Source organism: Clarias gariepinus, chromosome 26 (assembly GCF_024256425.1).
Source record: "Clarias gariepinus isolate MV-2021 ecotype Netherlands chromosome 26, CGAR_prim_01v2, whole genome shotgun sequence".
Classification (NCBI taxonomy): Eukaryota; Metazoa; Chordata; class Actinopteri; order Siluriformes; family Clariidae; genus Clarias; species Clarias gariepinus.
In genome coordinates, this window is record NC_071125.1 from 19597972 (window position 1) to 19621098 (window position 23127).

The 23127-nt window shown below is 36.8% G+C and overlaps 1 protein-coding gene across 1 annotated transcript in view; it reads right to left on the bottom strand.

The window, feature by feature from the left end:
- Nucleotides 1–23127, bottom strand: part of LOC128514207 (contactin-associated protein-like 2) — a 159581-nt gene that overhangs the window by 85389 nt on the left and 51065 nt on the right. Inside the window, exons 2-7 of the mRNA XM_053487948.1 lie at nucleotides 21654–21764; nucleotides 14519–14712; nucleotides 7252–7399; nucleotides 3845–4048; nucleotides 3360–3544; nucleotides 114–257 (exon numbers count right to left, since the gene is read on the bottom strand). Coding sequence (XP_053343923.1) covers nucleotides 114–257; nucleotides 3360–3544; nucleotides 3845–4048; nucleotides 7252–7399; nucleotides 14519–14712; nucleotides 21654–21764 — 986 coding nt within the window. The remainder of the gene's footprint in view (nucleotides 1–113; nucleotides 258–3359; nucleotides 3545–3844; nucleotides 4049–7251; nucleotides 7400–14518; nucleotides 14713–21653; nucleotides 21765–23127) is intronic.

A 23127-nucleotide genomic window follows, 5' to 3' on the forward strand; every position in this document is an offset into this window, starting at 1 on the left:
AGATTATACTTATTATTATAAATATCAATGGTATATGATATATACTGTAAGCATACTGTCATATTATGGGATGAAAAAATACTGCAGGAAAATCAAAGAAGAAAATCTCTCACAAAGCTGGACGTGTCCACTTTTTTTCTCCTGGCCAGGTCGGTGATGTTTTCTCCATTATAGTTGATGCTCTCCATGCAGCCTTTGAAATTCCTCCTGCCTCCTGAGACGAGTTTGCCCGAGTACGGCATCCCTCCAAAACTCAACTGCGAAGTGCAAATAAGACTTACTAGAAGACGTGTGAATAACACTGACATTTTTAACCATGTGTGTGCGCGCGTGTGTGTGTGTGAGAAAGAGTAATATCACTTAGTTCACAGCCTCACATGTGGAGATTATTCATTTTGCAGAAATTATGTTATCAAGAAACAGACATTATAAATGCTTGATTTAGGTGTAATGATATTAATAATGTGTCATACAGTACATAGGAGACTTAAGTGCTTAAAACACATTTAATGATGACATTAAAAATAATTAAAAATGATCTTTGCTATATGAACCGGAAAATGAAAAATGATACCGTGTACTGTTATAGCAAAAAAAAAAAAAAAAAAAAAAAAATTTATATATATATACCCCCATTATATTACATTGGTTTTACTTATAACCACAATATAGGGCAACAAACTGTACTTTATATTAATCTACAAGGATATTTAATGTTTTGGAAAATCCACAAGATAAGTTATTTACTCCCTTGTTAATTTTAAAAGACAAAACACGCACAAAACCAGTAAAAAACAACCATTTTGAAGAATTTCCAATGGATGACACCAACACTGGAGACTCGTTTTAAAAACCCTAAATAAACATCACCTCACATAAATATTAATCCTTTTATTGGTCCCACCATAATGCCAATTCTACATAATTTGCCTTGGAAGCTGTTTCCGGTACCACTAGTCCACCAGGTACACATTTAAGGGTTGATTCATTTTTTTATTTCATTACTTAGACCCTTTAACTGGTCGCTTTAAACTGGACTACATTAGTTCAAAAGCATCAGATTTTGGATTCATCATCCATCCATTGTTATTCATGGATCCTAAAAGCATCAGAGAGCTTTAATCAGCTTTACTCAAGATTTCAACCACAGTAAGGTGATGAGACACTTAGCCGCACCACAGTAAAACATTTGAATGGTGGCTCAGAGGCCAATGCCATCGTTCAAGTAAACATTCAGCGCCTGATCCTTGAAAATTTAAGGACATCTTGCTTTGTGGATAGCATTGTCACCTTGCACCTTCAGGGTCTGGGTTCTATTCCCGCCTTGAGTCTGTGCACATGGAGTTTGCATGTTCTCCCCGTGCTTGGTGGGTTTCCTTTGGGTACTTCTGTTTCCTTCCACAGTCCAAAGACATGCAGATTAGCCTAATTGGCGTTCCCAAGTTGCCCGTAATGTGTGAATGAACGTATGAGTGATGATCATAGGAGCAATCCTGTGATGGATTGACACCCATCCAAGTTGTACCCCACCTCATGCTCTAAGCCTCCCGTTATAGGTTCCAGGCCCACCACGTGGATACAGAATAAAAAGGTATTGCTGGTGGTGAGTAAGTGAAACAGGATGCATCTCATTGTAGGAAGTGTACACACTATCTTCAACACCACTTGGACGTTACAGGAACTCGGCTGAGAATTATTGCCACACCCACTGCACAGTCCTGACCACAGTCCATAAGTTTGGTCCCTTAAAGGAGTTCCTGGGAGGCCAGCGTTTCATACTGAGAAATCTTTCTTCCTTAGGCCTTACTTACACGGGCGTTAAAATTGAGCGTTTTTCTTGCGTTCATAGTGTCTAATGTTCACACAGGCTTTGGTGACGTGCGTTTGTCCGGCTACGCGTTTATATGGCATCAAAAAAACGTTGCATGCAGCTTTTTCTTGGCGTTCAATTCCCAACAAATGCAGGGAAACCGCTTCTAGTGCGTTTTCTTCACGTTCATTTTACTCTTTGCAGGACCGGATATATCCCATGATCCTACATGCTATACATAGGGAAATGCAGAAAAAGGCAAAATGAAATTAAATAAATTGTTAAAAAACATACGCAGAAATTTTTCGCTTTTCTTCATAAACCACAAAAAAACTTCCTTTAATCCAACGTTGTGCAGTCAGAGAGTGAACCCGGTAGCGGCGGGCTTTCATATCCAGTTCCCGACACACTCCCCCCACAGGTTAACACACAAACTACAATTTGGGCTGCAGGCTGACGTTAGACAGAGACAAACAAACGCCGGTGTAGAAGTCAATCAATCGCCACTACAAAACGCAACATAAACGTCTAGGAAGTTCAGAGCACGTTCGTTTATCCAAAAATTTAACGCCCGTGTGAACAAGGCCTTAATTGTATCCAAGCACTATTAAACGCTGGGATAAGTGTGTAAGTACACACATTACACACATTCACACATTACACATGGCACATTTGCACATTTGCACATTTTGCACACCAGAGTGCTGTGAACTTTATTTTGCCCGTACTGGACACGGTTCTATACCACACTACATTACATTTTCTATATATTATATATTTCATTACTCTTCTATATTTCATTTTATATTTTAATATTTTATTATATATTTTTTTATATTTCTATTTTTATTCCAATATTTTTTTTGCATTATTTTTATTGCTTGTACATAATGTCAAATTAGAAGCCCTTTCCACATTTTTCCTGGATTTCTAATTAGTAAATTGTCTTATTTCGTACTGAAACTTTCTTTTTGCAATCTTTGGATCATCAGCAGTTGCATAAGCAGTTCATTTCATATTATACTGTGTATGACTGTGTTTGTGATGAATAAAATTTGAATTTGAATGAATGTAGCAGAGGATTGTATAAAAAAAATTATGGGTTTTTTACTCTACTGTGTTTTGATAACCTACACAATCAGAAGTCTTGGTTTGACTTGAACGCTCCTTGTATAATGATCACTTGCGTAATTTATAACTAAAATATCTCTTTTATGTATGTTCCACTAAACAGTACACACTGTAAACATGCATTATGTATTGCAGAACACATTGCATTGCAGATTTCACTTAGGCACGAGGATCTGAACACTGAAACACTAAAACTGGAGGTGTAGGAGGATGTAAATGCCAGATGCATTAAGATTTCTATCTTGCAAATGAAAGAACAATTGCATAAAAAGGTCCTAGTTGTTTTGACAGTATGCATTGTGCTTTAAAACAACAAACCTCTGAATAATTAAAGTACACTGGTTCCTATTCAATCCTGCATCAACTGGTAATGTAAATGTAATGTAATGTAACTATAGTGGTATTTATTAACCATTACCTCATAGTCGAGATCAAGATGGTCGAATTCTCCATTGGTGCGAAAGTGCTGTGTGTGCTGATCGAGAGTGAAGTTGACGTTTCTCCTGTGGCGCTCGATCACCACCGAGTGCCAGTGATGATCATCCAGCAAGCTGCCGCTGCTCACCGACGTGTGGCCCAGGATGGAGCCGTACTGGTTGCTGCCTGTTTCATAAAAATACCATGTTCTGCATTTGAAATGATTTCATATTCCAAAAATATCCCATGAGCACATATGGCATGCTGAATGACATTAACAGGAATTTGAACACTGAGCAAATGCCAAATACACTAACTTATGTGTTTAAATGTCACAAAGTTTGTATAAAACAAAAAGAACATATGCCTACAATAAACCAGCCATATATCTAACATTACTACTGTACAACCCACAGTACATAATCCTACTTTGTTCCTGTTCCTGACATATCAAGTATAAACGATCATCTCTTTGATGACGGGTACCCAGGTTTATCTGGAGCAGCAGTCTTCCTCGTCTCAGCTCCAGCGTGATGTAATCACCCTGCTGACCTTCGCTATGCAGGATCACCCCATCGCTCTCCCCCGTCTTAAACTTCAGCGCTATCACATCCTTCAGGATCTTCATCTTCTTCATTTTGAAGCGGTACGAGATCACGCCCTGGCCGTCGAAGTTAATCACGTCGGCCCCTGAGAAAACCGAGGTGAGAGATACAGTATGTGGAATGAGAAAATATCTGATTACTTGTCTGGTCAGTAGAAAAGAAAGACATTTCATATCTACAGAAAGTGGCACAAACTGCTTAGCGACAATTTTGAATTCTACTGGGAGATCACTGCTTTTGCGTGAGGGTCACAGACATCCTGTTGATTGTTTGGTTTGTCAGCTTATAGCAGCAATCCATCAACCAGTCCCTATTGCACAGACAATGCTGCCACATGCATTTTTAGAAGACACAAAAAGAAAGGCTTGTCAACACTGCAAAATTTTTTTTTCCTTATTGTGGAAGTTAAGTTAAGACATGTCTTCTAGTGGTAAAGTGCGCGCCCTTTCATCTGGAGATCGCAAGCTCGATTCCCGGGTGATGCTGTAATCTCTCGCAGCCGGAGGTCTAGAGAGAGCTGATAGGCTGAACTCTCTCAGAGGGAAGGGACGTGAGGTACCTAGTGCTTCCACATCAATCACGGCTTTACAGTCAATCGGGAGCATCTGTGAGCTCACGCGCGCGGAATAACCGGATAGCACTGCCCTCCGAGTGTGTTACGCCGCCCCCAACAGTGTGTGAGCCTTCAAACAGTGATAGTCCTTAGCCCTCCTCGACGGAGTGGCAGTAGTAGCCTTAATGTGGAAGCCCCCTAGTGACGGGAAGGAATTGGATATGACTAAATTAAGGAGAAATTTGAAAATTCGAAAATTGGGGGGAAATCCCCCCCCCCCACCCCCATTTTTAAAATTATAATAATAATAATTAAAAAGAAGTTAAGACATGTCTTCTAAATTTATTACAATTTTTATGACAAAAAGAATCTGCCTGTTTCATCCTTGGACCCTTGCAATGATTCCAGCGGTACTTAATTACTCAAATACAATTAGATTTGAAGTTCATGTTGGCCTACAGTACAGTATATTGTCGCACACTTTTTCTTTTAAGCATTTTTCGAGATTCTAAGTATCTGTAGATGAATTTCCTTTCGATGAATATAATATATATTAACAGGTATTAATGTTATACAGTTCTGTAGCTCCCACCTACACAGTATTATTTTTTATGTTAAGGGAAAAAAGCAGCACAACTAGAAAACTGATAAAACAAAATAGGTTTTGTTGAATAACAATTACTGACTTCCAAATTTCTTTTATTTTTGTTCAATCATTTTTGCCACAGATCTAATTCCATAGTACTTCCACCCTTTTAATTCATATGGTTTGCTGTGCCCCGATAACCCATTCGTTTATTTGTTAGTACGCCTGTTCTGACGGCTACTGGGAACAGAATGCCAATTAGTAATGTCAACAACAGAAGGAACCACTGTGTGTCTACCCAAAATTGGGAGATCAGCAACTCTGGGTGAATTTCCATAGATTTGGCCAATTGTGCACCAACGGATTTTGGCGTAAAGCCTGGGCAGTGACTTGTTTGTCCACAAACAGATCAATTTCCGCTCTTCCGTTAGTCTTCCAAGTTAATTAACTGCCTTTTTTCTGTATTTGCCAATCTCTGGATATAGACTTGGACATATGTGTATCTACCTCCTTCCAGAGCTTGTGTGGCCACAATGACATTGCTTCTGACTTTTACTCCACTACATTGTACGGAGAATATATAGACTTTTTACTTCTTACTTTTATGTACGACATGTGATGTATAGTATTTGGAGCAATCATTAACTGTAAATGTGTATCCTTTGTGACATACTTATAGGTGTTAGAGAGAAAGAGAGAGAGAGAGAGAGATTAGTTATGTGCTTTTAGGTACTAAAAGAGATTTATTAGTACTTTTATTCAAGTAGAATTGTAAATAGGAGACTTCTACTTCTACTTGAGTAATAGTTGACCTGCCTATTTTGCCCATTCGTTTTTATATTCTAATGCCAGGTAATTTTTTCTTCTCATTTTCAGATTTTTACGCACCCCAGCTCTGCTAGTAGGCATCAGTTATTAATACTTCTGTTTTTAGTGGGAGAACACCTAAAGGCATACCTTGAAAGAAAAATAGGGGCTAGACCAACAGTATTATGTGCTTGACATCCTATTTTTCCCAAAATCATGCGATCAATGGGATGTACTGTAAGCCAGCCATCACTATGGTGTTTGCAAGCCCATTACCTCACCCTGTTCCCCATCAGTCTGCAGTCCTGCCTATAGTACCACTGCTTTACCTGCATCTCTTCCTCAAGATCAAATATACCTTTTACTTTTGGAGATACAGCTTCTCATATATTTAGTAAACCATACTGTCATCTCTTTTCTATCTGACCTGTATGCAGCATGAATTGACAGACAAGAGGTTCTCAGTCTCTAGTACTAATGAAGTGATTAGCCTTAACACTAAAGGCATTGATCTCAAGCCTAGGGCTTGTGCATCTGTCATTGCAGCCTAGATGATGCATGCCCAGTCACAAAGTCAATGTTTTTAAAAAAGCCAAAAGCTCAATGTCCGGACTACAGAAATATGCATTATATCCAGGATTAGACCATCTGTTGTTTACCATCATATCAAGGTTTATTTTTTCACCTATCCCGGCAATGGGGTCTCAATCTGATATAAAATAATTGTTAAGTTAAGCGTGGCTTAGTAAATTATGCCATTTAATTGGCATAATGCCTATTAATAGTAAGATTGCATGCCATGGTATTCCCTACCATCCTTCCCCATTCTGTATCATGCACCCATAATAGTGGCATTAGCATCAGGGATATGCTTTTATAAACATATTTTATTGAAGCACATAATGCTGTATTTATGATATTCCCTTTGATTTCACAGCAATGCTTGGGGCTCATCCATTTTATTTGCCAGGAACCACAAATTTGCCATGATTAAAGGAAGAAATTGTTTATAGTGCTATTTCCTCTGGGTTTGTTTCCTTAGAGAGCTGTGGCCGAGCTCCAACTCGAAGGGCTAAAAAAAGACTCAAAAACTATGAGTTTGTAACTATGAGCCATTAACACAGCACCATTTTCACATATTTCGAGTCGTGACCTCAGGGAGTTTTGCCTTAAGTCCATGCTTCGTTTGTGTATAATAAGAGCATTTCTTTATGAATGTAATTTTTTTTTAATACAAAATAGACTCACATTAAGATACAGATAGAAAAGCTTACATAAATAATGCAAAACATCAAGATGAGTAGCTCTTCTATTCCTTAAGAGAGAGAGAGAATGAACTCACAGTACAAGCAGCCATATATCTCGATCCTCAGGCCAATCCGACCTTCTTCGCTCCAGTCCAGCGGGATGAAGCGTACAAATCGGGCCACAATAATGTGCTGAAGGTCGTAACGCACCACGCTCTCCGTGTTGGAGTTTCCTGTAAATGCCTGCAAACAAAAAGCCAAAAAGTCATTGATATTATCGCACAACAAAAGCTATTCTTTTCTAAACAGTAAGGAAAAGCATCTTTTTTTAGCATATCTATCTTCAAAATGTTGTTTTTATCTCTTAGTACCCAAGTGTGTTCCTTTTTTCCAGCAGCCTCCAGGCAACAGGTTTTACACAAAAGGGCAAGATGAATTAATTTTGGTGCAGTTAATTCCAGCTTGAGCCTTGGACCTTAAACCGTCAGTGAGTGTGTTAATTAGTTGGCTACAAGTCAAGCCACACAGAGACTCTGCTGCCTGGTTTAATCAAGTACCTTTTTAAATTAAAGTGGCCAAAGAGAGACAATAGAGCCTGGGTTTAGGCAGTGAGCCAACTGTAACTATCAAAAGTAACATATTTTGCTGGTTTCCTTCATTATAATTAAAGTGGCCACAGCTTATTTTCTCATGAGGCCAAATAGAGTGTCACCGCAAGCTGGAGTTCTCGCTGCATTCATACCACATGGGAAATAAAGGAACATTAATTATAAGCCCTATTAAGGAGCAACACTGCTTTAATTCAAATATTCAGTTAAAATGCTTCCTTATTAAAAGAGAATAGGAGTGCTTAGAAGATCTATCAGATCAAGGATCAGATTTGTTGAGGGCTCCAACAAATCAGTAGATTTTATTTAGAGAGCAATTTGCTCATGCAAAAGTTACCAATCAGTAAGACCTCTGAACTCAGAACTTGTCCAAACTGTCATTGAATTTATATGTTGATTTTTGTTTGCATTACTCTTCCTGTGCAATCAGGAAGAGCCTTAGAGAATTAAACCAAGAGACACCTTCCATTTTTTTTTTTTTAAGTTAGTTTAAAGTGAAAGTGCCAAAACATGCAGTTCCTCTAATGAACACTAGGGGCAGGCATCAAAAGTAAGACAAACTCCAAAAAACACCATATTAAAATGTAAAATTTATATGTAGTTAATTAATTTAAATTTAATAAAACCATATCGTTATGCATCATTAGGGACAGACTTGAGTGACAGCAGCATTCCAGGTGTCAAACCACAAGCTGCCTGCTATATATCACTTTCGCTAACCAGCTAATTGGAAACCTTGTAGTTTAACTTACCACAAAAAATGTAGGAGTTGACACAGGACAATGTGTATAATACGGGTAACGAGTTTATGTAAATGGAAAGTAACTTTAGCATATACATTTATGCTATACATTTATGCTAGTTAGAATAAGCTAGGCCAAGGCTATACTGGCTAGCTTGTTTTGACTTGGGTAACTACAGTTGGTGCTTATTAACCAGCCAGTTTCTGTTTGTTCTGTTTCTGTTTGCTCATTTATGGATCAACCAGAGTTTAGGCGGAGTTAGCTACTGTCAAGATGATAAATACACAGTTGAGTTTTAAAAATCACAGATCAGTTGTCCAGTTGTTATATGAGGTAGGCTAACAACTCAGTGAGGAAGTCGAGACACGGATTCATCACTACGAGCCTGAGAGTAAATGGCAAAGTATGGAACGGAAACATCCTCAATCGCCAACCGAGAAAATATTTAAAAGTCAACCATCAGCTGGAAAATTGATGCTTACAGTTTTCTGGAACTCTCAAGGGCCAGTATAGGAACATTATCAGGAAAAAAGGTTCAACAATCAACAGTGCTCGTTACTGTGAGACGATTGTTGAAGAGTTCATGGCTCGTAGCTTAGACTAAAACATGTTTTAGTAAGTAAATATAAAAGCTTGTTGACAGATGAAGAAAATGTATAGAAAAGCTAGGAAATTAAATTGAAAAATTATGTATTTGTCTTTTTTAAAAACTACTGTAATTGAAACAAATACAAATTTTTGACTTACCCACGTAGATTGTCACAGATCATAAAGTTCCTAATCATGAAGGTCATCATCATTTAAAATTTAATCAGCTCACCTGCTGCTTTTAATTTTTGATAATTCCACAAAACATTTATTTCTGAATCAAAAGATGGACGGATGGATGGATGGACGTACAGACAGTTTGGAAAGACTGAAAAACACAATAGAAGAAGGACAACTGCACAGTGAGGTCCATTTAGAGTGATATGAAATCAGAATAAAGAGGATGCAGCCGATGAGCAAAGGATCAACACACTTTTAAATGCTTTTTAAGCTTCAATTAGAGCAATAAAGTGACTTGGCAGCGATTTCCACCAAATGTGTGTAAGGTTTTTAAACTGCCACCTTAGTCAATTAATAGTCTGTGTTAATTAATAAAATCGAAAACTGTGTCTGACAGTTTGTGTCTCACAAATTCACGATCTCAGACTCTTTTAAATCAATGAGAAAAAAAATTGCAATCTAGGAAGCTTTAAACAATTTCCATATATTGGCTTATTTGATGGTAAGTCAAAAGACAGATCAAACCAAGTGGGTGAGAGAGGGGAAAAAAATGCAGTATTCAAGAGACTATTATCTTCTGACTCAGAGTGTTGGCGCCTTCCTCTACTTTTTATTCACTTGAAGACTTTTTGACAGGCTCTCTATATGACACAAAGGTAGAAAGAAAAAAAAAGGAAAGAAAAAAGAAAGGGAGATAAAGGGATAAAAAAGACTTGACAGTGAATGCAGGTACTGTAATACATGTATTATCCTGCTTCTGTACTAATAACCGTCCTTCTTTCACACCTTTCATCAACGATTATTATCTTAAAAGAATTATCATACAAGATAAAGAAGATCTTGTTTATCGTTTAGGATTAGTTTTGTATATCTTCAGATTTATTTTGCTGCATTTCTGGAAAATCACTAGAAGTCCTTTATATGAAAAACGTACTTGGTGTTGTGATATGATTTTGAAGCATGAAATGGTAAAATGGTTACAAATATTAAAATATGTTATGCGCTATAGGATGAAGGGAGTCATTTACAAAGCTGTGGTATGATTACTGTAGATGGATATGCATAATAATAATAACAAATTTAACAAATATTTAAAATTTTTACAAAAATAAATCATAATTTCATAATCATCATCATCATAATTGCATTCAAATGCAAAACAACAAAACCAGCTCACTTTTATTAAGCATGGATTTTGCTTATTTATTACTTACAGTATATACATAATGACCAAAAAAAATGCAGCTTTGCTCTGGTCTAATTGGCATGCATTAAGTAAAGAATTTTTCTTTTTTTTTACTTGAAATGACTAGAATTGTCAAACACATTATTAAAACCTAAAGTCAAAGTGTTGAACTGTCAACTTCATGGAAGAAATGTGGTTGAAAAAGAAAAAAACTTCATAAAGTTTTATATAATGATTTGTTCCTTTCCAGGCAGTGTACAGTACAATTTAATAAAAAATCATTCAATTTTTATTAATAATCTAATACAGGTAGTCTGCATCTTACGAACACGTATTGTTCCGGGATCACGTTCGTAAGTCTGATTTGTTCTTAACTCCAACAAAGTGAGTCTTATACGCCTTTGACACAATTATGCTGTACAACATAAAACATACCAGTCCACTTGACTGAATCTGTCTCCTTTCCCCACACTGACATCATGTGGACATCATGAGCCACTTCTGCCATTGAACTGTATCTGCGTAAATTCATAACTCGAATGTTCGTAAGTTGGGGACTACCTGTATTAATATTACCTAATATTGATAATCACTATTATTATTATTATTATTATTATTATTATTATTATTGTCAAATACTCGTACTACACTTTATTGTTTTATAAGCTATTAATACCTACTGTACTATACTCTGTATTGTTCTACTATTATATCTCGCATTATACTATAGCTCATGTAAATGATACATATTTAGTTATATGTACACGGTTCATGATTCCAAACAATCCATATTTAAGAAATGATTAGAATTTTTTATAATCACTTATAACAATGAATAATTCCCATAATTCAGATACAGTACACGGGCAAGCAGTAGGGGCAGCATAATCAGCAGGCACATAAAAAATGGTGAAAAGTTTTGCGGAGAAGTTCCACAATTACCCCTACCTGAATAACACACCTTTATCACTGCACAGAGACCAATATGTCCAAACATTTAGCTGGAGATAAGTACTATCTTGAATGTCGACATGGAAAATAGGCTTCCGAGTGTTGCCATGTGTTTTTTACTTTATGCAAAACTGACAAGACAGCGACCCTACTGGATATAGGCAAGTATGTGAACAAATGCGTTTACGACATTGCCAAGTATATTTCTGCCCTTATGTTACAATAAAAAAAATAGGAATTGTAAAATATGATCTTCTGGCTAATCAGAATCAAGAGTTCAACAGCACTGAGGCATAATATTAATGTCTCTCCTCATCATCACCACCCTTATGTCTTAACACAGTGCAGTAGAGATGATGACTTTAAAAGATATTTCATACTTGCTTGGGAGAAAAAAGATCAGACAGTGCTTTAGGCCAGTCTCTGAATATAGAGAACTCACTTCTTCAAACCTTAGAGCTACTGTAGCATTGGACACTTGAGAAATCTGTCCTGAACTGATTTCATACCTGCCAACTGAGCAGCATATTCAGAAACCCCAAATGACAAACCCTGAATATCAAACGCCCCCCAAAATTGAACTGCATGACTCCTTTGAACTGTTATGAACTGCATAACATCTATGAACTCTTAATTTATCTTCCATGGGCGAATCAAACGAAAAATTCATGACAGGTTTTTGCACCAGTGTGCAACTAGAGCTTGTCCAGGTCTCTGAAGTGTCAAAGTTGGATCTGCTGCTCATTGACCTGTTTAAAGGAAAAGGGTGAACATAAAATTTCCAGCCAGTTATCATGTCCTGTCTCTATATGGAAAGGATTCCTGGATTTTTGAAAAGAGGTGAACTGAGATAACACCAATAGCCTTCTTAAAGGGAGTTCTTCGATATGAGATATTAGTGTGTTATCATACAGTGCATGCATAGAGATGCAAACCGAGAATACAGTATGGATACCTTTGGAAACAGATCCTTCACTACATTCAGCCATTTTCACATTTCTGCATCTGATTTCCAGTTTGATTATAAGGTTAATCCAGCCAACACATGCAGGATAAAAATAATAGCTGTTAAAAATAGATAAATCAAGACAGATGCAACAGATGCTACATATGGTAAGTGTTTATGTATTTGTTTCTTCTCTGTGTATTTTTATCTGGGGAATAAAACTCAACAATCCATGCTGCTCATGGCCCATTGTGAAGCCGCGCCAATGATTTTTAAACAACTGAACATTTCAACCTTTTTCCCCAACAGGCCATATATCCAGTACAGTATTATCTGCTACATAAAATTTCTGGGATGTCAGCACAAGCTAGTTCCTGTAATTATCTAAGTTCTAAGAGCTAAAAACCTTTTTCCTTTAGGTTGAAATGAATATGGCACAATTCTCATGTTAACAAAGAAACCACAAACTTCTCCGTCCTGAAATTGGTCTTAAGAAAAGTTAGATATGATGTTACAGATTTACAGTCAAAGAAAATATCGTCTGATAAAAGTTACAAAGATGAAACATTTCGTAAACCTCAAGTGTTTTGTGTGTAAAGACAAAGTCTTGAGCTTTCAATACACACTTCCACACCATCTGCGCTAATTAAAGCCACTGACGAGGCTGTATTTTAATCTAGCAATTGGATTTACATATCACATTGGAAACCTTGCCAAGAACTGCTCCCATATTTTTTTTCCCACCAAATCTAGTACAATTTATAATTAGAAGAAATTAAAATCTAACATGTACCAATCCGCTGACGATTGCAGAAGGTACATGATTTGTATAAACTGTGGTGGTGTACCAGATCGGATGTTAAACTGTGATCCATATGGATCGCTCCCCAAGGTTCAGTGCTCATTTGAATCACAGATTGTCAGGGATAATCTCTGAAGGACGCATTCAGGGGTTTTATGTTTGTGTTTGAACTTTGTACTTCTTTGGATTTTTGTTGCCAGAGTGCTCCTCCGTCACATGTTCTGATCACCTGAGTCATCACCTTGTTTAGTCGTGTGCATAAATAGCCCTTGCTTACGTCATGCAGCTCTCCCACATCTGTCCTTGTCTCGTACTGGTGTGTTCACTGCTGCGTCCTGAGCGTCCCTATTTAGTGCATCATTGTCAGTGTGGCTGACAGTAAGGAAAGTAGCTTTTGGCTGTCTATATGCCTGCAATTGTAATGGACACTTTAGGAGAAAATACTTACCATCTATAGACTTATATAAAATACTAAATACTATAATACAATGGAATGGTTAAATAATATAACAATTAATGTTCAGTTAAACACATACACCAAAAAATGGTAACCATGGTAATGTACTTCCACTAATTAATACTTGAAACAATAACTTAAATCTTAAAAATAATTTATATGTATGTTCTTAAGAAAAATATTCTTAAGAATTAAATAGTTAAAGGTCAAAAAATATTCCAAAATTGTGAATAAAATCCCAGGTGCTGGGAACTACACATCCTATAATTCCCAGTCCAAAATACGTATGTAACGTCCTGTTTTATCAAGTTATCAACCCGCAGCTAGAGGGTTTGGAAAGTCACCAGATTTGGCGAGAAAGTCGCCAACACTGATCATTGTTTGCATCATTCTTTTTTTTGTTTTTGTTCTTGCTTTTAGTTTTTCTTTATTAAAGTCTCACCCCTTTAACCTGTCACTGAATAACTGTCAGTTAATTGTATAATTAACTGTGAGGTTAACTTTCATAGTGCAAGGGTTGCCAGCTCACATCAATTAAATACCCCTAAGCATTGCCGAAAACCTGTGCATGAGGTACTGTAGCTTGAAGGTCATGATGAAGGTCAATTACATATACACACATATTTATTCTTAATTTTCCATTACCAAGAAAATAAAAAGTATTCTTATTATTATTCTTTTTACAATCATTATCATGTAGAAGGAAGAAGGTAAAGCATACTTTATTATATACAGTATGTGTTGAAAAAATATATATATATATATATATATATATATATATATATATATATATATATATACGGTAAAACCATATTTTGCAACTTCATAGTTATTTAAGTGTATGTAAATCACATGATCTTCTCCAAAACCAATCATCTAGAAAAATGAGTGCTGTATTTACCCAGATGTTTCCATCCTGATGGTAGGGTTTCCAGTTCCTGCCCGTGTCACTGTAGAGCAGTCTGTAGCGTGTGGTCCAGTCTGAGCTGCTGTATCGACCCTGAGTGGCAACAGCAGTCACCTGCTTCCTGCTGCCCAGATCCACCTGCAGCCACGGGTAATGATCGGTGTCGAGAGGAGACCAGCCTCCAGCACCTACACACCCGGAAAGATCAATCTAGTTTTACTGAGCAAGATCAGAAAACGTATACACTCCAACTATGATCTAGTCATTAAACATTGTCTTCAAGGTTCCTGGTCTCCACACAGACCATGTCTCAGACCATGAAAACAAGGATCACACTGAAGGTTTAAAAAATACAGTTTTCTATATTCTCTTAATATGTTTTCTGCATTTTCATAAAATAAAAAAAAGAAAGTCTTAGTTTTAGTCTGGATTTGTTGGTCAGGCTTTGTGGATTGTATTGAGGTTCGAATTAAAGGTGCAATTTTTCCACAAAAGCAAAACACTTACAGTATAAGTAACTGCTAATACAAATGTGATAACTGTTATCCCCAGCTTCATTTCTTTTTCAAGTTTAAAAGGTGCAAAAAAAAAACGATTAGTGTGAATGCAAACATAGTGTAACACAGAGGTGCAATGGCGTTTACTGTACTACATTATATTCACTGATGTACTTTAAAAAACACCATGATTATATAAGATTATATAATGAATATTCTTTCAGATGTTCCAATGCATGTTACATCCTCAGGTCCATTCATGATGTGTTTACACACCATTACTGTTCATACTGCGTACCGTGCTGGCAATGCATAAGGTTGGCAATGCATGATACTACACTATACCGTACATGGCTGGCACAGATTTCTGCTGTCTATGCCAAGGCAGGATAAAGCCAGGCATGTATAGAACCGCTGTTTTTTTTTTTTTTTTTTTTTGGATGGTAAAAATAATACTTTAAATTTGATTATTACGTATTATTGCCTTGCCTATTTTGCGTCCACACTTTGTTTTTGCAACAGTGCTTACTTAGACATTAGGTTCTTATCTAATGACATTACAGATTAGTTAGCGAACAGACACAGATACCCTTTTCAATAATGATAGTTACAATAACAGTGATTCTGAACTGATGTAATAAGTTACTGTATGGCTTGTCGTGTAAACCTGTGTTTTCTAAAGTCAAACACTGTAAAACTCCATTTAACCAATTTAAGCTTTGATTACAGCACACAATGTGGTGCAAAATTCATGGGTGAAACAGAAACACTGTCACATTTAAGTCCTGGAATATGTCAATGCGATCAAGGATGGAAAGATACCCTGGTCATTCAGTACATTCAGGTCATCAGCTGACTTCATAATATTTTCACATAACGTAACTGAGCCTAGAACTGAGTGACAGAACAAACCCCTTATTCTGTACAGTGGCCACTATGCATAATTGGTGCATCGCTTCATGCGCTTCCCTGCTTATCCTGACACGCCCATCACTCATCAGATCACATGACACTTTTCCAAAGTCCAGTCTTCATGCTCCCTAGCAAAATAGAATGTTCTGTTTTGATCAGTCTAACTAACAAATGGTTTTCCTTGCTTGATGCAGATAAATAATTTATCTCTTTTATAATGTACGTATTTTATAGTAAAGGGGCTGTATATAGTTTACAGCCTTACTCTTTCTCAAGTAGAAACCTTTTTTATTATTATTATTATTATTATTAATTTGTTTTCACTTATAATTTACTATTATTATAATTATTGTTATCATTATTTTTTTCAATTATTGTTTTGTATTATTATTATTATTTTATATATTTTTTGATTTATGTTATTTTGACTTTAAATGGTTATTAAACCGGCAAATAAGTCTTGCAGGGTGCCTTTGACCTGTTTTAGCAATAAGACATTTTTGCATTGACACCTGTTTTTTTTTTTTTTTTGGTTTATTTGTATAAACTTTAAACTATATTGTTAAAAAATATCACTAACAGCTGAATATCTGAAAAAAAGATATCACATTTCTCTATGTAGATGTTGGAATATAAAAATATATACTTACAAATGTGTGTATATATATATAATATATCTCAGTGATAAGATGTGATGTAGTTCTCAATGAGATTTCATATCTGACTCTTTTTTACGCAGTCATTATTTGCAATCTTGCTTCGACAGGATAAACACAGTCTATTTCTGAATAGAATAGATTCAGGTGCTCTTTAAGGTAGGCTTTGAATAAATAAATAAATAAATAAATAAATAAATAAATAAAATAAAGACATGTGGCTTGCTGATAAGTGTATACATATGGAGTCGATGCATGATAAGCTGGGCCGGTTGACTTTATGACCAGACTTAAAGAGAGAGGCTTAAAAGTGTCATAGTGAGAATAAAAGCAGAGAAGAGGATGAGTGAAAGGTGGAGGAGATAAAAGGACTGCCAGGGGGGAGATGAGCTACTGTAACCTGCCATAGAGAGTGATGTTCTGATAAGATAAGAGGAGTAAAAGAAAGTATCCGGGAGGAGAAAGAAGGCAGGTCAGTGAAGCAAAAAAGAAGCTTGACTTGGCTTTAGAGCAGCAGACCTTTCAAGTACAATAACTTCAAAAAAAAAAAAAAAAAAAACAAACACAAAGAGATAACAAAGAAACATTAAACCAGTAAGAGTAAGGTGGGAATGTGCACAGGATATTGGAGAGGTCAGACGGAACCCATACAGATATTGAACAGATGTGCAACACTCCACACGCCATGCTACCCAATGTCCCAACCTCTCATTTAATTTATAATAAAGGTTTTGGATTGGAAAAAAAAAAAAAAATCTTATAGATTGTAGAAATCAGGTTTTTAGAAATTACACAATGCTTTGAACACTCACTCACTTATTCTCCATACTGCTTATTCTGTACAGGGTTGAGGGAGGCCTGAAACTTTTCCCATTTGACTTGAGGCACTAGGTGGGGTACATTCTGGACAAAGTGCCAATCCATCACCGGGCACAGCTTGGCACAAATTCACCCACACACACACTGTGGGAAATTTGTAAATGTCAATTTGTCTAATCTGCTAAGCACATTGGGAGAACATGCAGGCGGAACCGAAGACGATGGAAGTGCAGCGACAAGGCAAACTTGTCTAGGTATCTTATGGGTTAATGCAAATAAATATAGAAGTGTATTTAAACCAAAGAGGAATATGAGGAAGGAGGTCAAATTGTTTGCATAGCCTATAAATGTCATTTTGCCTCCGTAGCAGGCTGACGGGATTTAATTCACTACAGAGAATGAAAAATAAAATGAAGTGCAGGGATCACTGGAACTGTGCATCTTATTAACACCCCAATCTCATGCACGGCCACATTTCTATTCAGCAGAGACTGGGGTCTTGGGCTGAATGCTGAACATAGCTGGCTTCCCCCCCTCAGCAAAGTTGCAACCGATTCCCTGCTCTCCCTCTCATTAGGTTCCCGCTGGCTCGCCTGTTCATCATCTCTCCGCAGTCCTTCCATCTCACTACCTTTGCATTTCCAGCTGCGAAGGAATAACAGGTTTACATTCGACAGGGATCTGACCTTTTCCTTCCTGTCTCCACTTCACAGATGGGCTAGGGCTAAATAGATGCCTCCAGCTCTGCTGAATAAGGACTATACAGGAACAGGAGAGCTGTGTTATTTTGAGAGCTGCGTAAGGTCAGGACCTTTTTTCAGTGGACTAACATTCCTCTACATAGTCTTTAATAGGATGATATTAATATATTAGTAGATTTTGTATAAATACATCATGTTTTTGTTCAGAATTGCCCATAGCATTCGGTCAATTTTGGTAGGCATCCAAAACTAATCCGACTTCACAATAATTTGGAAAAATACAATCATAACCAAATATCTCTTTCGGGATCACCTGTATTCATTATACATTGTAAGTCCATCCATCCATCCATCCATTCATCCATCCAGATATCTGTCCATCTAGGAATCTCTGTACGTAGTAATCTCTGGGCCACCATGGATGCAGGTTTTCATTCCAATCAGAAGCTACACCCGAATCTATCAGGCCATTTATTGAAAAGGGTTGACACCTGCCACATATCACACGTATGTAATGGGCGTGACAGCCAACCCAATTTTCTTAAGCAAAGAATATTTACAGTATAAAGGATATTACTGTATGTGCAAGGCACAATGGTACTGTAAACACACAAAGAATCATTTGTCAAAATTGTTTTTAGTAATATCAGCAGCTGTGTTTGTGGGATTGTGGAATTTAGTATGAATAATATCTTGGTTGAATTTTTATTAGAAACATATATACAGTAGAAACCCTCATGTTTTTATTGTATTTTCATAAAGAATCATAGTTGCAGCAAATTAGAAAAAGGTAAGAAAATTTATTCATTTTCATTTTGTTCAAAAGAACATTTTTAATTGATAATTAATTTTCATTTTAATGAATTTCAAATAAATGTCAAAGGATACAATGTATTATCAGCCTCTCATCTACCAGTTTCAGTTTCACTTCAGTACGTGATAGCATCACCACATTCTCATGAGTGTTAGGGTAATTGCAATCGCAGTAACAGATTGGAAACATCTGGGTTTTTTTTTTTTGGTCTCAAGCCCATAGACAACATTTAGTTCATTCACAACAGTTGCTGTTTTGCCCAGCTGATAGTTTTCGCTTCACTGATCACATGACAAAAGGAAAAAAAGAAAGAGGCAATGCAATGCAACAGTGAACAAGTGGGTTTTGTAATGCAGTTCTCTGTTGCGTTTTGCTGAAAAGTATAAGTCCTTTCTCTTTGAAAAGAGAAGGCTGTGTAGTGGTTTATAAGATTTGTTAATGAAATTAATTAGCCAGAATGAAAGTCAGAAAAATTATGTTTATCAGAAAAGACCAAGAAATAAAAGCTGTGTCCAAACTTTGAATAGTGTATATACTGTATAGATAGAGTATATATACCGTATCTACTGTATAGATACAGTATATATGAAGAATAGTGTATATATTTTTTTATTACTAATACAAGGGATGTTCAAGTTCAACTTTTGATTGTGCAGTATAACAGACCACATGTATGAGAGTAAAACTACCTTTATTTCTCTAAATACTTTAATCCCCTGCTACACTGATGCTACACTTAGTCCACCGTTTCACTACTGTTGGATACCAGTAAGATACAGTGGAACCCTGGATTGCGAGTAACACGGTTTACGAGTGTCCTGCAAAACGAGCAAAGATTTTTTTATAAATTTTTGACTTGGAAAACGAACAAGTCTTGGTTTACAAGTACCGAGTATAATGTTTCACGCATGCGCGTCTTGTTTTGGCGCCGAGCATCACGTGATCACAACTGAGCCAACGTTTTTTCAGTCTCTTGCACTGCAGAATTGTGGGTAATCATCTCCTTTGCTGGGTCTTAATGCTCTTACTGGTATATTCATCATCCATGCGCACATAAACTGTTTACTATAACACTGTGACCACGTGTGTGTGCTTAAAACATATTTTAATTTGTGTCTGTATGCGTGTGTACAGCGCGCATGTAAAACAAAAGCAAGTCTGATTAGAGAGGTTAAAGATCAATTTTTCTCTGTATCAGCCTGCTTTTTGTGTCTGTGTGCGCGCGCCATTGGACACCGTGCCACCCACACACACACATAGACCCCACCTACTTTTGCCTTTACAGACACACACACTCTTTGTGGAAGGGTGACTGTGTAAGATGAGAGGTGCAAGAGGGGAGGGGCTCCTTACTTTAGCTTCACACACACACACACACAGCGCTTGCGCGCACAAACGGAAACTCTTATCTGTCAGTATTAATTTGTACTTTTTTTAAAGGTAAAGTGCTGGTTAATTTGTTTTATTTTTACTTTATAGTTTGTATTAATTATTTTTATGTATTTATTTTTTGGGCTGTGGAACAAATAATTTGACTTTCCATTGTTTCTTATAAGAAAATTCTATTTGGTTTATGAATGTTTTGGAATACGTGCTCGCTTCTGGAACGAATTATAATCCAAGGTTCCACTGTAGAACGTTTCTTAGTACAGTGAAGCCATGATCAGACTGCCCGCTTCATGTATAAAACACGGACCACCAATGAATTCCTTTAACAGCCCAAACATGTGGAAATGGCTGAGAGCGAGGTCCTGTAATGATCAAGTGGTGTTGGTAAATGATTATGTGTACAGTTTCAACAGACAGACGCATCCATTCACAGGCGTGCAGGGTTCTTTAAAACATTTGCAACATTCAGATATTTTACTGTGGCTAAGAGTCTCATCACTGTACTGTGCTTGAAGTCTTTTGCAAAGTAAAGAGAATTTATCCATTCATTCATGAGAAAGTTCATCACAAGTTAAACACCCCTTGTCGTACAAAACTATTAATGATTAATTCTTCTACCCAATTATAAATGTTTATGTCTAAGGTAAAATGCTATAATGAAGAAAGCATTTATAGTCTGTACCCATAAATAGACCCCTATTTTAAATAAAGAAATCCACCAGTGTGTACTATAGATGTGAAAACAGTTTGGCAGTATGCATTGTGTCACTGGGATCCTGCAGCCCCATTAAAAGTCCATGTCCCATTAAATATTTACAGACAGTCCACTGACCCAGACAACGGAGGTTTAATTAGGAGTGTACCTTACCTTCACCTGCGTTAAAGATACTGTCAGCTTTAAACATCTGAGACCTCTAATAAGAACTGTTTTGATTTTATTGTTATAGACACTTAATAAAATTGCGTATAAGTTATATTGATGGAAGGTTACTGATTTACTTTAAGGTTAATGGTAGCTGACTGAAGCTGATTATTATATTTTTTTTTCAATATCAGCAAAGTCAATATGTGCTTTGATAAAAACCAATCCTTAAGATATTCTATAAAATCCTTAAAATTACATTTTTTACCTTTATTTCAAAGCACCAGAGAATATGACCATTGTTAAAAGCACTATATAAATAAGTTTTAATTAAATTGCACCTGTTTAGGGTTAGGTGTGTGTGTGTGTGTGTGTGTGTGTGTGTGTGTGTGTGTGTGTGTGTGTGTGTGTGTGTGTGTGTGTGTGTGTGTGTGTGGTGTGTGTGTGTTCATGCATTGGGTGTAGTTAAAGCCTCTCACCTCCTCTCCTGTTTAGTTTGGCGTATTCAGGACCATAGCCGCTTGTGAACACTGACGAGCTGCTAAAGGCACTATGGGAAAGGGGTGTGGCCAGTGCTTCATCACATTTCTCTAAAGAAAACACAAACAAATGATACAGATGTTACAATAACATTCATTAATTTTTTATTAGAAATTATTTGGGGAATTATGGCCATTCGAGTGAATTCCTGATTTTATCATCCCTATCCTAAGACTCATTTATACACAAAAGCTGCATAAGACGTACTTAATCACAAGACAAACCACTTAGGACTTCAATTAGTCACTTCGAAATGCACAAAGTGAACAGATGGTGCAAAGGAGTTGGCATGAGTTAACACAGCTCTGAACTCACAGACAGCATGAGAACTTCAAAGGACAATTAAAGAACGTTCTGAAAATTCACCTCTACATTTTTTGCCACACACTAGAAACTTGTATCAGATGTTAGGAGATGGAGGCAGAAGTGGAAAGTTTACTTTTGCACTGGTTCAAATATAAATGACTCTCTCTATTAAAAGATCTAAGATCAAAGAAACAAATATGGCTTTCCAAAGAGGTCTGCGTTACCCAGCAATTACCCTTAATTATTTTTAATTATTAATCATCGCACGAGGCATGGTGGAGAAATGGTTAGCACTGTTGCCTCGCACCTCCTGGGTGGGGGTTCAATTCCCGCCTCAGGTCTGTGTGTGGAGTTTGCATGTTCTCCCTGTGCTTGATGGGTTTCCTACCACAGTCCAGACATGCAAATTAGGCTTATTTGCATGTCACATCGATGGGTGATTGATTAAGGGCCAGACTATGAAGAGAAAGTGTGCTGAAGATGGTGTCATAGATCGCAAAAGGTACGCCTAGAACCCTAACCTCGACTTCACCAAACACCTTTGGAAAGGAATAGAATACCTACTGTACTTGACCAACTTCTATTCTGGACATTATTAAAGCTGTTGTGGCCGCATGGGGACATAGTCCCCAAAATCTGGTTATAGAACCCCGTGATCTATGAATGGGATGTTTAATTAGCACAGTGTAATAATAAAAAATTCACAATCTTTTCATCAATAGCATACTGTATAAAGATTCATGACCCATACAATATTAGCTAAGATTTATTGTAGCTTGTTGTGAAGACATCGATCAACAGTAGTAATGCATATGGCTCAAACATCTCTGCATTTAAGACACTTGGGGAATTTGACTGAAATGAGAGCAGGAAGAAAGTAATGATATCATTTATCACACATGGATGTGTTTTATAATTAAGTCAGATAATTGTATGCATTACCTGCACTTGACTGATAACCGCACTGATGGGACACTATTGAATATCTGTCTTTATTTCTTGGAATGGTCTCTGGAGCTCGAATGTCAGATGATCAATTAGAGACTATTCAAATTGTTGGCTTAATTAACTCTCACATTTTGAGCCATCGTATGGCAGCTGTTTTAG